An 18,051-nucleotide genomic window follows, 5' to 3' on the forward strand; every position below is an offset into this window, starting at 1 on the left:
TTTGCCTTGACCATCTAATTTACGAAAAGTTAAGAACTAATGTGATCATTTAAGTATTGTTAAAGTGCAATAATTGGGAGAAGGAAGGGAAAGATACATTATAGACTTTTAAACTAGCTGCAATTTATGGCTTACCTATGAAATTCTAACCATTTCTTGATAAACTCAACACATAAGAAAATACATCACATTTCAAATGAATAATTTACTCAGAAATTACCATGAGTAGTAAAAACTAATAGCTCTTGGCCCTACATGTTTTTCCTACTCAGTCAGAGTTAACCATTTCACAGGTTGGAAATAAAATGTGTTTTTAAAGGGTTTTTGAAATAATTTTTTAATGTGAAGTAAACGGATAACACTTCTTTTTCTTTCTGGTCTTTTCAACTGAATTTTTTTCCTAGGTGGCCGAGCTGATCGCATACAAATGAAAAATGACTTGACTAAAATGAATAAGGTTATCACAGAACACAAGAATCAGCTACCTCCCTATCAATTTTTGACTGCGTTTTCACAATTGATCTCTCGAATCTGTCATTCTTCAAATGAAGTCTTTGTTGTCTTGATGGAAATAATAGCCAAAGTTTTCTTGTCCTATCCTCAGCAAGCAATGTGGCTGATAACAGCTGTGTCAAAGGTAATCTCAGTCACCTCAGTGTCTTCTATTTTCTGTGGCTAATAGGGTTCTGGACTGAATATTAGGTTTGTTGTTTTAAATACTGCCTAAAAAGAGAAGTTATGGCATACTGTAATTAGCCTATGCATAATCTGCTTCACTAAGACATTTGGAGATATTTACCATATGAAACTACATGCTTAAAATCAAAGAATTCAGTATATTTTCTTTATGAAGTCTAATAAACTATAATGGTAACCCTTTTTTATTCAAGTACTTTAATCCAAAGTGCTTGGACTATATACTAAAAACAATACTTCATTGAGGTATTTTAAATGGGCATGTTTAAGGTGATGAAAATTTTAATAAAAAAATAGTTTAGAGGATTTAGAATTTGCATAGAGGTAAAAATGAAAATGAATGATGCCATTGATTAATATTTTGTTGTAATTTTGTATGTATATTTCTAAGCATATTTTAACATTAGAACTTACATGGCATAATTTCTTATTTTTCACTTAAATAAATAGTTAAGAATTGAATATATTGGTATCTTTACATATTCTTTTAAAACATATTTCTTTTTTTTTTTTTTTGGGTCCGGTTGTGGGGCCTGAACTCTGGGCCAGAGTGCTGTCCCTCAGCTCTTCAGCTCAAGGCTAGCACTCTACCACTTGAGCCATAGTGCCACTTCCGGCTTTTTTCTTTTTGTTTATGTGGTGCTGGGGAATCGAACCCAGGGCCTCATGCATTGCAAGGCAAGCGCTCTACCACTGAGCCACCTTCCCAGCCCCTAAAACATATTTCTGTAACTGAATAGAAGTTTTAAATGGCTTTCTATACTTTAGATAAATAGCTTATCATTAAGATGATTTTAGCCAGGTGCTGGTGGCTTATACCTATAATCCTAGCTACTCAGGAAGCTCAGATCTGAGGGTTGAGTTCAAAGCTACCTAGGCAGGGAAGTCTTGTGAGACTCTTATCTCTAATTAACCACTAGAAAACCAGAAGTAGAACTCTGGCTCAAAAATAATAAGAAAAATGAAATGATAAGAAAAATGAGCAGAAAAGCTCAGGGATAGGGTCTGTCCCTGAGTTCAAGCCCTACAGCCAAGAACAAAAAAAAAAAAAATTATTTCTTTTCTTTGTTGTTGGATTACTTCTAGATATTTCTATACTTGCTTTCTTTTCATATAGTTCCCAAGAAGAGCTTTTACCGGGTTATGAGGTAAAAAACATTTTTATGGCTTTTGATGGCATTGCCACATTGTATTTCTATCAGTATAAATTCACATCATGAGCTTTTTGTGTGTGTGTGTGTGTGTGTGTGCTGGTCCTAGGGCTTGAACTCAGGGCCTGGGCACTGCCTCAAAGCCAGCATTCTACCACTTGAGTCATAGCTCAACTTCTGGCTTTTGGAAATGAGTTGGAGATGGGTCTCATAGACTTTCCTGCCTGGGCTGGCTTTGAACTGCAGTCCTCAGATCTCAGCCACCTAGGATTATAGGCGTGAACCACTAGTATTTTTTAAGTTGTTTTTTGTCAGTCACAAGTTTTCTTACCTATTTAAAATCTAATATATGATTTTATTTAACTCTTTTTTTATGGCAGTCTTCTTATCCCATGCGTGTGAACAGATGCAAGGAAATTTTAAACAAAGCTATCAATATGAAAAAGTCATTAGAAAAGTTTGTTGGAGATTCAACTCGCCTGACAGACAAGCTTCTGGAATTGTGCAACAGACCGGTACTTTCTCCTATCTTATTATTTACAGATAGCTGTTCAATCATTTATATAGAATACAAATGTGATTTGAGCTGATCTTCTTCCACTTGACTAAATAAGTTTCTAACATATACAGATATGTGAGCTGGGCACTGATGGCTCACGCTTATCATCCTTACTACTCAGAAGGCTGAGATCTGAGGATGGAGGTCAGGAAAGTCCCTGAGACTCTTATCTCCAATTAAGTAGCAAAAATCCAGAGATGGAGGTGTGGCTCAAATGTGACTCGAGTAGCTTTGAGTGAAAAAGCTAAAGACAGTGCCTAGGCCCTGAGTTCAAACACTAGTACTAGCATACGTGCACACGCACACATACTCAATCATATATACATGTCAAAAATGTATCAAGTGTGGGGCTGGGAAGGTGGCTCAGTGTAGAGCCCTTGCCTTGCATGCCTGAGGCCCTGGGTTCAATTCCTCAGCACCACGTAAGCAAAAAGAAAAAAGCTGGAAGTGGCACTGTGGCTCAAGTGGTAGAGCACTAGCCTTGAGCTGAAGAGCTGAAGGACAGCGCCCAGGCCCAGAGTTCAGGCCCCACGACCGGACCCAAAAAAAACAAACAAAAAATGTATCAAGTGTGTACTTTTGTTGTTGTCGTTGTTGTTCCAGTATTGGGGCTTGAACTTGGAACCTGGGCATTGTCCCTGAGTTTTTTTGCTGAAGGCTAGTGCTCTACCCTTTGAGCCACAACTTCCAGCTTTTTATGGTTAATTAGATCCTGCCCAGGCAGGATCCTCACATCTCTGCCTACTGAGCTGGTTAGGATTACAGGTATGAACTACTAGCATACCCAGCACAAATTTGTACTTTGAATATGTGTGGATTTATCTTTTTGTTTTGGTAGTATTGAAATTGAACCAGACTTGAGAAAGCTAGGCAAGTGCTCTACCAGTGAACATACTCTCCATCCACTGTTAACAAAGCTGTTTTTAAAATTTATAACAGTGCTGGGAAGTGGCTTAGTGGTAGAGTGCTTGCCTAGCATGCATGAAGTCCTGGGTTTGATTCCTCAGTACCATTTAAGCAGAAAGGCTGGAAGTGGCACTGTGGCTCAAGTGGTAGAGTGCTAGCCTTGAGCAAAATAAGCTCAGGGACAGTGCCTAGGCCCTGAATTCAAGCCCCAGGACTGCCAAAAAGAAAATAATAAAATAAAATTTATAACATAAAATTTTCTGAAAATTGTTAGTGTGAATTTTGAATAATAGAAAACTATATTTTATTCCTAAACTTTTTTTTTTTTTCAGTTGTGGGGCTTGAACTCTGGTCTTGGGTACCATCCCTCAGCTCTTCAGCTCAAGGCTAGCGCTCTACCACTTGAACCACAGTACCATTTCCAGTATTCTGGTGGTTTATTGGAGATAAGAGTCTCACAGTCTGGGAAGGTGGCTCAGTGGTAGAGTGCTTGCCTTGCATGCATGAGGCGCCCTGGGTTTGATTCCTCAGCACCACATAAGCAGAAAAAGCCGGAAGTGGTGCTGTGGCTCAAGTGGTAGAGCACTCACCTTGAGCTGAAGAGCTGAAGGACAGCCAGGCCCAGAGTTCAGGCCCCATGACCGACAAAATAAATAAATAAAAGAAAAAATAAAGTTTCACAGACTTTCCTTCCCTGGCTAGCTTTGAACCACAATCTTCAGATCTCAGACTCCTGAATAGCTAGGATTACATGTGTGAGCCATTGGCGCCTGGCTATTACCTAAGTTTCTTAGAAGGAATATTAAGTAGAAGATATATAAAATTAAACCATAAAATCATGTATTTAAAAATACATGTTTGAGTATCATTTTGCTGCCAAATGAATTGACTTTACAAATCTTTTTGGATTTTCTAATGTCTGACCACAGCTCTCATCATTAAACAATCCTGTGGTGTTAGTTTCATTAATGCTACTAGGTTAAAGCAAGATGACTATAACTACTTAGGAAACTGCACACTGCTAAACTCTTGTAATTAACGTAGCATAAAAATGAAATGTTTATTGTGGTGGAAGTTAATTAAGCATTGTATAATTCAAAGATAAACATAGAAGTAAGAATGTATTACTTTTGTTTTCCAGTTTGATATGAGTGTTTCCACATTTAGCATGAATACTCACTTTAAAATGCTGAAGAAGTTGGTGGAAGATATGACATTCAGTGAGATCCTCATTCCTTTGCAGTCAGTCATGATACCTACACTTCCTTCCATTCTGGGTGCCCATGCCAACCATGATGCATTTCCCGGGCATTGGGTCTATATCACAGGCTTCGATGATACGGTAAACTTCACTTATATGATGAGAGCAATGCCTTTGAAATTTACTATTATCTTCATTTTTATTTTACATAACTCAGTGTGCAGATATTTAAGCAGTTTTGGTTTTAACTAATATGATGTCATCTTTTAGGTGGAAATTCTTCCTTCTCTTCAGAAACCAAAGAAAATCTCTATAAAAGGTTCAGATGGAAAGTTGTACATCATGATGTGCAAGCCAAAAGATGACCTGAGAAAGGACTGTAGACTAATGGAATTCAACTCTTTGATTAACAAGGTTTGGAGATGGTTTGCTTCTATGTGGGAACTAGCAGAATTACCATCATATGATCAGTCTTCTCAGTATGCAGTCATACTACTTTCTCAGAAAGGAAAGAAGTATACTGGCCTTTTTTTCACAATTTTTTTTTCTTGTAGTAAAATTTATATATAACATAAAATTAGCCAGGTGCTGGTGGCTCACACCTGTAATCCTAGCTACTCAGGAGGCTGAGATCTGAGGATCGCAGTTCAAAGCCAGCCTGGGCAGGAAAGTCCGTGAGACTCTTATCTCCAATAAACCACTAGAAAACTGGAAGTGGCGCTGTGGCTCAAGCAGTAGAGTGCTTACCTTGAGCTGAAGAATGCAAGGACTGTGTCCAGGCCCAGAGTTCAAGCCCCACGACTAACAAAAAACAAACAAAAAATAAAACCCATAAAATTTACCATTTCTAAATGTGTTTCTGTGTATTAAGTGTATTCACGGTATTGTGCAGCTATCACCATTGGCCCTTCCAGAACTTTTGTGATATTCCCAGATTGAAACCATGTATTACACAGTAATGTGCCCCATTTCTTTTTCCAGTCCCCAGCAACCACAGTTCTACTTGCTGTCTCTGTTATTTCACCCATCTTGGGTACCTCATAGAAATGGAATCATATGTAGTATTTGCCCTTCTGTGACTGGTTTTCTTTAGTTGGCATTAGTCTTAAAGGCTTAGCACTTCCTTCCTTTTGAAATTGAATAATATTCCAAATAAAGAAGATGTGGACACCATAAAAAAAAATTTTTAAATATGAAGAAAAAAAAAAGACGTGTGGCTGGGAATGTGGCTTAGTGGTAGAGCTCTTGCCTAGCATGTGGGAAGCCCTGGGTTCGATTCCTCAGTACCACATACACAGAAAATACTGGATGTGGCACTATGGTTCAAGTGGTAGAGTGTTATCCTTGAGCAAAAGAAGCTCAGGCCCTGAGTTCAAGCCCCAGGACTGACAAAATGAGAAAGAAAATGTGACATTTATTTTATGCATTTATCCACTGACGAACCCTTCACTTGCTCACATATTTTGGTGACTGATCATGCTCTGAACATGAGCAGAAAGATATTATAGTCCCTTTTTTGATCACCAATTTTCTGTTTTCAATCTTACATAATAATGTTGCCTGTTTTACTCAATTTTTAACAAATAAGATGTTTATAGAGCAAAATGAAAGATATGATGGGAAATATTTTTAGTATCAGGTCTTACAGATATTTTTCTAGTTAGTATCAGGTTATATACAGATAGCTATGATAGTTAAAGGATATATACATATATATACATATACACATATACATATCCCTTATCAGACTTTTTTGGGCATTCTTTTTTTTTTGGGGGGGGGGAGGTCCAGTCGTGGGGCCTGAACTCTGGGCCTGGGCACTGTCCCTCAGCTCTTCAGCTCAAGGCTAGTGCTCTACCAGTTGAGCCACAGTGCCACTTCCGGCTTTTTTTTTGCTTTTTGCTTACGTGGTGCTGAGGAATCGAACCCAGGGCCTCATGCATGCAAGGCAAGCGCTCTGCCACTGAGCCATCTTCCCAACCCCTTTTTGGGGGATTCTTAAGGCTTAGAAACAGATGGAGGACGCTATGCAGTAGTTTTTACCTTACAGAGGAGTTACCCACAGTACATTGTGAGCCTTCATTGATATTCTCTTCCTATGAAATGAACAATATTTAGATACACTTGATGTCGGATTTAGAATTGTTCATTCTCTTTTTAAATTTTTGTGCATTTCTTAAACAGAGCTTAAGAAAAGATGCAGAGTCTCGCCGAAGAGAACTTCATATCCGAACCTATGCGGTTATTCCACTGAATGACGAGAGTGGCATTATTGAATGGGTGAACAACACTGCCGGCTTGAGGCCTATTCTGACCAAACTCTATAAGGAAAAGGGTATTCAGTTAGTTCTAATAAATGTATCATACAGTGCTAAGAACATATCAAATATGGATGTCAGTATATATGTTTAATACAAGCCAAGGTAAAATCTCCATTAAGTGACGATTCTGTAAGATTCCCATCTTCCTTTCCTGTCTCCCTTGGGTTTTGAAACTTGCTCTCATTGTAAAAATGTTAAGGAACTTTAGAACTTGTTCTTCCAAGATATTGCAGGGCTATTGTGAAACAAACGTCTTCCTTTTTTATCAGCCTTTTGAAAATAACTAAGTAGGCTGCGAGTTCTATTGGGACCTGAGTCCACTTGCAGCACTGGCTTTGTAATAAAGACTCCCAATTGGGGGGGGGGGGGGGGGAGGAGCCGGGGGAAGAAGTAAATACATTGTGAATAATGAGAGCGACTCTCAGAAGAAACAGAAATGGTTATGTTAGAATATCAGGCTTGTGCTGGGCGCAGGTGGCTCACATCTGTAATTCTAGCTACTCAGGAGGCTGAGATCTGAGGATCGCAGTTCAAAGCCAGCTCGGGCAGGAAAGTCCGTGAGACTCTTATCTCCAATAAACCACTAGAAAACTGGAAGTCGCGCTGTGGCTCAAGCAGTAGAGCGCTCACCTTCAGCTGAAGAGCGTAGGGACAGCGCCCAAAGTTCAAGCCCCACGACCAACCAAAAAAAAAAAAGAAAATCAGGCTTAATACTAATAGTCAGTGATTATAATCAATGACAAAATAAAGAGATATACACTAACAGGAGTGATATAAATAAGTAATTGTACACATGGCCAGCTCTTTTTAATAGTGGGATACACATAATTTTGTTCTTAACAATTTGAGTGACAGCAGACATATCTTGATATATTTTAATAGGAATATTGTTTGTCTTTTTTTTCACGTGGGTGTGATGAATGGAAATCACTCTGCTTTGCAGGTGTGTATATGACCGGAAAGGAACTTCGCCAGTGTATGCTACCCAAGTCAGCATCATTGTGTGAGAAACTGAAAATATACCAAGAATTTCTCCTGCCCAAGCACTTTCCTATTTTTCATGAGTGGTTTCTGAGAACATTTCCAGATCCTACATCATGGTAAATTATGAAGACTGTATACCTCATTAGGATGGAATGTTGATCTGTAGATTTGACGTTTTTTATTGTCTCATCTGATAGATGCAATCATTTGTTTAGGTATAGTAGCAGATCCGCATACTGCCGTTCAACCGCTGTGATGTCTATTGTTGGTTATCTCCTGGGGCTTGGAGACAGGCATGGTGAAAACATTCTTTTTGATTCTTTGACTGGGGAATGTGTACATGTGGATTTCAACTGTCTTTTTAATAAGGTATGTCCTAGCTTCCTTCCTTCAACAACTGTTCCTCCTTGAGATATCTATTGGCAACTCTTAGAACTGAATCACAATGGGAATTTCCTGCCTGGTTTTCCTCTGTAGATCCCATAGTAAAGCAATTTAAGATGGAGAAATTTTAGTGGAGTGATAGAGGAAATTCAGTAGTACTGAACTTGAAGTTCAAATGCATCTAGGACGGTAACTCAGTAGTTATGTGAACCTGGGAGAATCAGTTCGTTTTATTGAGACTTAGTTTTAGACAGATAGAGTGATTTAATATGGTGGTTTCCAAATCTGGCAGTATTCAGGGGTGGGGATGTAGCTCAGTGGTAGATTACTTGCCTAGCATGCATGAAGCCTTTGATTCAATCCCACCAAGAATAGTAATAATTATAAAACTGGATACCTAGAGATCCCAAGAGATTTGGATTCTGTAGGTCCAATGTGGAATCTTAGAAATAAATGAAGGAATCAGACTCAACTCTAAGGTCCTCTCTGGCTCTCTAGCATAACAGTCCTGGAAAGCAAAGGGGTTCAGTCCACCATTTTCTCCATGCGGGTCTTCGATGGGTTGCCTTGTGCTGGCACAGGAATCTGAAAAGTCAGGCTCAATGTGGACAAGTTAGATAAACAACTGGCATAGATCAAGTCAAACAAAAGGGAAATGTAGGATAACAGATTGCAAGGATAAAAGAATCCTAGGAAAGACAAGTTACAGAATGACAGCTGGACATGTATGACATGTTTCATTTCCGGTGAGCATCTAACTTCTGGACTTAATATTGAATGCATAAAATTAAATACATTAAATCAGTGAATGGTGAAATCACTCATCTTCTAGATCTTACTCAAGATCAGGTTGTGGGATCAGGTCCACAAAAGCAAAAGCAGCCACGTGACTCTTCTTTGATAAACCTCTAATGTGATTACAAACATAGAGGATATTTTTGTTCTTTGCTGAAGAGTAAACTTTAAAATTTTTGATACCATTACTTTGCTATAAAATTGATTGTTTTGTTTTTTTTTAAGGGAGAAACCTTTGAATTTCCAGAGACTGTACCATTTCGCCTCACTCATAATATGGTTTATGCAATGGGTCCTATGGGCACAGAGGGTCTTTTTCGAAGAGCCTGTGAAGTTACACTGCGGCTGATACGAGATCAGAGGGAGCCTTTAATGAGGTAATGGTCTGTAATTTCTACGTACCTTAGCAGTGCCTGTGAGTGCAATGGTCTCTTGCTCGCTTTTCTTTATGGAGAGATGGCTTGCAGCACTTTTTCTCGCTCACTCTCTTCTATCTTGTTCTATCTTGCCTCTTTCTTCTCCACCTTTCCCTGATCCCTACCCTTCTTTCACAAAAAAAAAAAAAAGTCCCCAAAAGAGATTGAGAGCATTACCATTATCTTTCTTTCATGTACACTTGTTATTTTTAGCAGGATTTTTTTTTTTTGCAAAAATAACATTGTCTTACGTTCATCACATTTGTTTCCACTGTAGTGTCTTAAAGACTTTTATACATGACCCTCTAGTGGAGTGGAGTAAACCACCAAAGGGACTTTCGAAAGGATCCTTGAATGAGACCGGGGAAGTGGTCAATGAAAAGGTTAGTAAGTGGAAAGGTTAGTGAATGAAAAGGTTAGTGAAAGGCGCGTTTGCTCTAATCCAGTACTGCATTTTCTAAAATGACAAATGATTTTAAATTCTGCCCTTGACTATTGATTGTTGTAAATTCTACATCTTCTTGTCATTACAAATGTTAGCATTATTAGCACTCATCAAGTAAAACAGTTTAAGACACACTTCTTTAGCCTTAGACAGAAGGTGTACTTATGAGATAATAGTGGAGAAAATTTGAGCACAGATTGTCTGCCCTTAGAGAACTCCATGTCTGAACCTTAATGTAGTGAAACAAGTGGGTCACCATCTGTCTTGATTAATGTATTAATTCCTTATCAAAATTAGCTGAGCCTTCCAGGGTGAGCGCAGGCAGCCGGCCACCCCCGCCGCAGGGTCAGCTGGTGGGCGGTTCCTGCAAGTTTAAATTCAAGTGAGGGATGGAGTGTGCATGTCAGGCGAGGATGAAGAAGAACACGATCGAGGAGGACATGGATGACCTTGTTCCATGTGCCCTAGAATGCTCCACCATGAGGTCAGAGTTCAGCTGTGAAGGGGACAGTGGCTGGTGGCTCTGTCTGCTGGTGAGGCATGAACCCCGCTGCCTGCCATGCAGACATTGAGAGCTCTGGTCCTCTAGCCAGCGATTGCAAGACCTTTGGAGCTGCCTCCGCTAGACACATGCTTTGCTGCTGGGCTGGACTGAGAGCAGCAAGCACCATCTGGCTGATGTCTCAGTTTTCCCATTCTGCTCCCTCCTGAAATGTAACTTACTGAAGGACAGGGTCAGAAAGCTCTGAGACTGGCAGACAGGACGCAAGATTCTCAGGGTTCTCCTCCTGCAGGCAAATAATTAGTACAAATTATACTTGGAGACATGATGATCTATCCAATGGCTGTGGCATATATAAATCTTTTTTTTTTTTTTTTTTTGCCAGTCCTGAGGCTTGAACTCGGGGTCTGGGCACTGTCCCTGAGTTCCTTTTGCTCTTTCACTCTACCATTTGAACCTCAGCACCACTTCTGTTTTTTTCTCTTTATGTAGTACTGAGGAATCGAACCCAGGACTTCATGCATGCTGGCAAGCACTTGACCACTGAGCCACCCTCCCAGCCCATGCCCATATATAACTCTTCTCAGCAGCCTATGAACTTTTTCCAGAATAAATAACAGTTTGGGCTATGAAGCAAATCCTTAACATATACCCCCCCCCCCAAAAAAAAATCTTGTATCTTATCAGATCATCATGAAATAATGTTAGAAATTAGTAGCAACAGACCTGTACAAATGTGTGGAGATTGAACAGTATACTTTCAAATTATCATTGGGTCAGGGGGGGATTCAGAAGTTTCTGTAATAGGGCTGGGAATGTGGCTTAGTGGTAGATTGCTTACCTAGCATACCTGAAGCCCTGAGTTCGATTCCTCAGTATCACATAAACAGAAAAAGCCAGAGTGGTGCTGTGGCTCAAGTGTTAGAATGCCCTGGTTAGCCCCTGAGTTCAAGCCCCAGGACTGACAAAGAAAAAAAAAGTTTCTACAATAAAATGAAAACGCAAAAATTACTAAGATGGAAACCAAGAGCATACTACAACAGAAAAATGAAACAGAGTTGGTTCTTCCAAAAGATAAGAGATAGAAAATTTCTTAGCTAAGCCAAAAGAAAGAAAAGACCCAAATGAATAAGATGAAAGCTGAGGAGGAGGAATTCACAGCATACAACATTAGTATCAGGGTTCAATTCTATTTGTTCTTGTGAAGTACATGAATTCTTAAAAGGCAAGAGGAACAAAAAGGGAGGTGGGGATACAAATAGGAAGGGAGAAGTCAAAATTAGCCCTATATGAAAATGATTAGATTCCACACTTACAAGAGCCTAGATTCCACTAGAAAACTCCTAGATCCAATAAACACTTTCAGGAAAGTAGCAGAATACATTATCAACATACAGAATTACTGTGGGTTTTGTGTATGTGTGTGTGATTGGGCAGAAGGTCTCACTATGTAAGTCCAGGCTGACCTGAAACTCACTGTGAATCCCAGGTTACCCTTCTGCCTCAGTGATGCAGTCACCGGTGGGCCTCCCACCTAAATAAAAGCTTATATAAAAAATCAAGAAAACTGGGGCTGGGAAGGTGGCTCAGTGGTAGAGTGCTTGCCTTGCATGCATGAGGTCCTGGGTTCGATTCCTCAGCACCACATAAGCAAAAAGAAGAAAGCCGGAAGTGGCACTGTGGCTCAAGTGGTAGAGCGCTATCCTTGAGCTGAAGAGCTGAGGGACAGTGCCCAGGCCCAGAGGCCCCACGACCAGATCCAAAAAAAAAAACAAAAACAAGAAAACTATCCCATTCAAAATAGCCTCAAAAAATAAAATACCTAGAAATAAATCCAGAGAGGTGAAAGTTAAGGAACTCTTTCAAGTCTGGGAGTATGAATAAAGAGCCAATAAGCCAAAACCTGAGAAGGACCAAGTCTACTTCAACCTGGCTGAAGAAAACATGGCACGCTTCCCTTACATCTAAGGTTTCTTTTTATTAGGCTGAAAAAGTGAGGTCAGGCAGGGCGGATGGAAGTGGGAGGGGTGAGGCGGTCAGATAGGAGAGCAATGTTGTTTTCTTTGAGGAATTTCAAGGTCCCAACAGTGCTGGGCCGTCAGTGCCAGATGTGGCCTTTGTGTCAGGCTCTTGCCAAAACCTCTGGGTGTGTTTGTTCAGGGGCAAGGGGAGTCAGCAGGGTAGGCAGCAGGAATCGTTCTAACATGCTATCACAAGGGAAGGTGAGTGCTTTCAGTTTAGGTCATTTTCCATCAGAAAATGTAAACTAGCAAACACTGAAGAAAGATACAGAAGACACTACAAAATAGGAAGGCCTCTGTGTTCATAGATAGGCAGAATTAACCTTGCAAAAATGGCTATATTACCAAAAGTAACCTCCAGATTCAGAATAATGCACATCCAAGTTCCAAATGCATTCTTCCCAGAAATAGAAAGACCAGTCTTAGAATTCGTATAGAAGCACAAAAGACCTCAAATGACAAAGCAAACCTGAGTGAAAAGATTGAGGCTGGCAGTCTCACAATACCTGAGGTACTATATCAAGGTACTAGATTTGTTTCATTTTCTTTATTTTTGTTCCTGTAAAAGGGTACTGGTCAGTAAAATGACGTTAACACAAATATCAAGAAAAGATTCTAAATTATGAATACCGCATTTTATTGGCTCCATAGCCCTAAAATACTGTATTAATTTTCAGGCCAAGACCCATGTTCTTGACATTGAGCAGCGACTACAAGGTATCATCAAGAACCGAAACAGAGTGACAGGCCTGCCTCTGTCTATCGAAGGACATGTGCATTACCTCATTCAAGAAGCTACTGATAAAAATTTACTCTGCCAAATGTACCTTGGTTGGACCCCATATATGTGAAATGAAATTCTTTCAAAGAATATTTTAATAATCTAAAATTAAATGCACCAATAAGTTATATCTATTCAGTTCTAAAGCACAACATAGGTTTTTGTTCTCAGAAGAATTGGTTTTATTTGTCTGCTTACTATATTTATAATGATGGTGTGTGTTCAGTCATTAAAACTTTTTTCTTAGCATGTACTGTGTATTTTTCTTCTTGGTGCTAGAGTTTGAACTCCAGGCCTTGAGCTTGCTTAGCTTGTTCCTGGCTGGCATTCTACCACTTGAGCCACACCTCCAGTCTAGCTTTCTACTGGTTAATTGCAAATGGGAGTCTCAAAGCTGGCTTTGAACCATGATTCTGCAGGGCTCAGCTTCCTGAGTTGCCAGAATTACAGGTGTGAGCCACAGACTCCAGGTTCAACCGTATGTTCTACCTGAAGAAATGGAACATGGTGTGTTCTTGAGATTTAAAAAAAAAAAAATGTGAAAAGGAAGCCAGCCTGACTTCATTTATATGTATATATATAAAGCTTGAACTCAGGCCTGGGCGCTTCCCTGAGCTCTTTTGCTCAAGGCTAGCGCTCCACCACCTGAGCCACATCCCCAGCTCAAGAGTACATTTCTTTATGGACAGTGGCACCCCTTCCCTCCCGCCTTGGCCCACAGGTTTCACAGCTCATTTTTCAACATGGTGTGTAGTGCGTGCCCCTGCTGCCTGTGTGACCCCTGGCCCTCCAAGACAAAACGAAAACAAGCAAAGGGGAAAAAACATTTCCTGAAGTGTCATTCCGATCATTATTATTCTATATGATCAGAGACACAAAGGAAAAGAACACTGGGGGGAAAAAAACCGTACGTTCACGTCATTCTGAGAGGCCTCTCAAACAGCACCAGAGCTTTTCGCAAATCGCCTTGGCAAACGGGTTAGCAACCCCAGGCGTCGGTGTCCCGGCCACCTTCACTTCCCAGCCGAGGGGAGGCTCCCATAGGCCCGGCGGGGCGGGGGCGGGGCTCTGCGGGGGCGGGGCGCGCGTACGCCCCGCCCCGGACACGCCTCCAGCGCGGCCGCTCTAGGCGCGCGGGACGCCCGCTCTCTATGGTCCGCCGGGCGGCGTGTTGTCATCGGCGGGGCGACGGCCCGGGCGTTCAGTTTCGGTTTAGTCCTGACTGGAATTGGGGCTGACGGTGGACATGGGGGTCCCCAAGTTCTACCGCTGGATCTCGGAGCGGTACCCTTGCCTCAGCGAGGTGGTGAAAGAGCACCAGGTGCGTGAGCGAAGGCGGGCGGGCGGGCTCGGCCCCGCGGCCTCTGGGGGCCCCGGGCCTGCGCGACGCGACGCCGGCCCGACGTGGGGCGCGGGGCGGGGCGGGCGGCGGCTCCCGGGGTCGGGGGCCCGGGCCCACGGCCAGCGCCCCCCTCCGGGCCTCGGGGCCTCCTCCGCGGCCGCCGCCCGGGCTCCTCACGTCTCTCCTTCCCCCGCTTCGCTGGGCGCCACAAGTGGCTTCCCCCGGCGGGGCTGCGGGGCGCGGGCGCGGGGCCCGGCCACCTCCCCTCCGCGGGCCCCGCACCCCAAGCCCCCCACGCGGGGCCCAGAATACCGACCGACCACAGCCACCTCCCCGCCCCATTCCGCCGGCCCTGGACAGAGCCCAGACCCCGAGTTCAAGCCCCATGCCAGTCAGAAGGAAAGTGCAGAATACGAACTCAACTTTTATCACTTGAAATATAGGCTGAGCTAGATGTAAGGGGCACTTAATCCTACAGAGGATTAAAGAAAAAGATACACATTGCAGAAATAAGCACAACTAATTTTGACTTTGTCTGGGTCTTTCAATCAACAAATACTTGAATATCAATCTTTATAGAGTGAAACAAAACGTGATCGCTGTTTGTAATGACTTGGTAACACGTAATCTCACACCTGTAATCCTAGCTATTTAGGAGGCTGAGATCTGAGGATGGAGGTTCAAAGTCAGCCCAGGCAGGAAAAATCCGTGAGATTCTTATCTCCCTTGACTACCAGAACGAGACGAAGTGGGACTGTGGCGCAAAGTGTAGAGGACTAATCTTGAGTGGCAATGTGGCTCAAGTGGTAGGGTGCTATCTGTGAGCTGAAGAGCTGAGGGACAGTGCCCAGACCCAGAGTTCAGGCCCTATGACCAACAAAACAAAGCAAAAAACAAACAAACAAAAAAAGCCCTCCACTATAAGCCTTAAAATTTGGTGTATTTCATATGCATCTAATGAATTATCAGAATGAAACCCCCTTGTACTATTGCTGTAGGGTAATAAAAGTTTTTTTTAAAAAGCTTGTTTTATCAAAGTAATGTCTTCCACAAGTGTTTGATGAAAATGAAACAAAGGGCCACAGCAAATCTCTGAGGCAGTAAAGATGGCAGTACCTAAATCAGTCTGAGTGGTTTACAAGGTATTCCCTAGGGGGAAAGGAATGGGTTTGGAGACAGTGATGGTAATGGTGGCACCACCACACTTATTCAGTTTCTTAATCCTCCAAGGAAATTAGAATCCAAAAACAGTTATAAGAAAAATAGCCCTGTCGCTAGCCTATAATCGCTACTCAGGAGGCTGAGATCTCAGGATCACGGTTCAAAGCCAGCCTGGGCAGAAAAGTTTGTGAGACTCTTATCTCCAATTAACCACTGAAACCGGAAGTGGTGCCATGGCTCAAGGGGTAGAGCGCTCACCTTGGGCTGAAGAGCTGAGGGACAGCGCCCAGGCCAAGTTCAAGCCCCGCACCGACCAAGGGAAAAACGTGACATAGTATTTCTATGATACTTACTGTAGGGTCAGAATAAAATTAGTAGTCATAGCATTTTGATTTTGTAGCTGAAAAAATGGTCACAAAAAGATTGTTACCTACAGTTGTTAAGTGTGGACTATCTGTTCTTTTCCTTCATCGCCCAGGATGCTGTAAGAAGCTCTTCCTTGGAGTTTTTCCTAGTCATAGCCGCGCTGCATGGAATGCTAATATCAACATCCTAGGTGGACTATGTATCTGTTCTTATGCTATGACACTGTTCTATAGATAGCAGTTTTGGCCTTATGGGGCAATATTGTACTGTTGGACTTTTAAAGAAGTTAGGATAAAATGACATAGCGGATTTGCTATCTTAACCATGTTTGCTTTAAAATGCATCTTAGATAAGGCACACCAGAATTTTCAAAATTCAGGGAATACAGGTTCAAATGTCCATTTTAAAGTATTTGGTGTTTTGTGGGGAGCTCAAATGAAGGGTGCTCCCTTCATTTTTCCATCAAGGCTAGTGCTTTAACACTTGAGCCATGCTTTACCTGCATCACGTTTATTGTTGTTGTTGTTGCTGTTGCCAGTCCTGGGGCTTGAACTCAGGACCTGGGCACTGTCTCTGAGTTTTTTTTTGCTTAAGGCTAGTGCTCTACCACTTGAGCCTCTTCCAGCTTTTTTCTGAGTATTTTATTGGAGGTAAGAGTCTCATGGTCTTGCTTTGAGCCATGATCCTCAGATCTCAACCTCCTGAGTAGCTAGGATTATAGGCATGAGCCACCAGCATCCAGCATCTGTGTTGTTTTTATCAGTATAGTCTCCAACCCCTAGCTAGGAGAGCTGTTTTTAATTTTATATTTGCTTGAATTGCAGATTGAACTCAAAGCTTAGTGCTTGCTACTGCCACTTGAACCATGTTTCCAGGCTTTTTCTTTGCTTTAGGTTATTTTTCTAGAGCATAGTATATACCACTATACCTGACTTAATTTGTTGTGAAGAGTCAATCATTATTTTTCCTAGGCCAGCATCAAACTGTAATTCCCTTAGTCTCCACCACCAAGTAGCTGGAACTATAAGCATGAGGGACCCAAGTCTGGCTTGGTCTTTTCTAAAACAAAATTATAATGGGATTTTTCAGATTATAAATGCAATTATATAGTCTAGAGAAAAGTAAAATCTGAAATTTAATCATCCAGAGTTGACTACTAATAATACCTTGCTTCTGTATACATAAGATATTTTCTGTATAAATAGACATATTAATAAGTACCTTTGAAAATAGGATCATAAACTTGCTGTTTTGTACCCTGCTTTTGTCACTGATCATATGTATTCACATTTTCATACCAATTGTGAACCTACATTATAATTTCTAACTGCTGAATCGTATTACACTGTATAAGAATAGCACTAGCAAGCCAGTGGCTCATGCCTATAATCCTAGCTACTCAGAAGGCTGGGATCTGAGGATTGCGGTTCAAAGCCAGCCCAGGCAAGAAAGTCCGTGAGATTCTTCTCCAATAAATCACTAGAAAACCGGAAGTGGCATTGTGGCTCAAATGGTAGAGCGCTCACGTTGAGCTGAAGTTAGCTCAGGGACAGCGCCCAAGCCCAGAGTTCAAGCCCCACGACCAACAAAAAAAAAAGAATAGCACTATCAGTTTTCTGTTACTAGGCATTTGGATTATTACTGTTTTTTTGTCCTGTACGGGACTGGCATGGATATTATTATACTAATCTTTATTCATTCATATTGTTTCTGGTGGTTTCTCAGGATTAATTCCTGAGAACATACATGTTCCTGAGTCAAGAACATACATGTTTCAAATATCGATATATTCAGGTTAATTATAGCTATATTCTCATCTCAAACTACTGAGTATCAATCTTTTCTAGATCTGTGACTCTCTTCTTTAAAATTGGAGTGCTAAATATTTATCTCTAAGGCTATTATAATTGAAAGAATAAACATAAATATTTAGTCCAGTGAATTTTCAATTCAATTATCTATGATACTTTTCTTTTTTCCAGTACTGGGGGCTCAAATTTAGGGCCTTGTACTCTAATTC

General features: G+C 41.3%; 2 protein-coding genes across 6 annotated transcripts in view; both read left to right on the forward strand.

The window, feature by feature from the left end:
- The window catches only part of Atr (ATR serine/threonine kinase), a 68,473-nt gene extending 55,065 nt beyond the window's left edge, over positions 1-13,408 (forward strand). The window contains exons 38-47 of the mRNA XM_042665710.1: positions 405-637; positions 2,228-2,362; positions 4,454-4,654; positions 4,784-4,927; positions 6,698-6,848; positions 7,778-7,934; positions 8,034-8,187; positions 9,223-9,374; positions 9,691-9,796; positions 13,059-13,408. Of these exons, the coding sequence (XP_042521644.1) occupies positions 405-637; positions 2,228-2,362; positions 4,454-4,654; positions 4,784-4,927; positions 6,698-6,848; positions 7,778-7,934; positions 8,034-8,187; positions 9,223-9,374; positions 9,691-9,796; positions 13,059-13,232 (1,607 nt within the window). The 3' untranslated portion in view covers positions 13,233-13,408. The remainder of the gene's footprint in view (positions 1-404; positions 638-2,227; positions 2,363-4,453; positions 4,655-4,783; positions 4,928-6,697; positions 6,849-7,777; positions 7,935-8,033; positions 8,188-9,222; positions 9,375-9,690; positions 9,797-13,058) is intronic.
- Positions 13,409-14,346: 938 nt separating this feature from the next.
- The window catches only part of Xrn1 (5'-3' exoribonuclease 1), a 62,554-nt gene continuing 58,849 nt past the window's right edge, over positions 14,347-18,051 (forward strand). For all 5 annotated transcript variants that reach the window (XM_042665705.1, XM_042665706.1, XM_042665707.1 and 2 more), the window contains exon 1: positions 14,347-14,483. In XM_042665705.1, coding sequence (XP_042521639.1) covers positions 14,409-14,483 — 75 coding nt within the window. In that variant the 5' untranslated portion in view covers positions 14,347-14,408. The remainder of the gene's footprint in view (positions 14,484-18,051) is intronic.

This window comes from Dipodomys spectabilis, unplaced genomic scaffold (genome assembly GCF_019054845.1).
Source record: "Dipodomys spectabilis isolate Male_0828 unplaced genomic scaffold, ASM1905484v1 ptg000342l, whole genome shotgun sequence".
Classification (NCBI taxonomy): Eukaryota; Metazoa; Chordata; class Mammalia; order Rodentia; family Heteromyidae; genus Dipodomys; species Dipodomys spectabilis.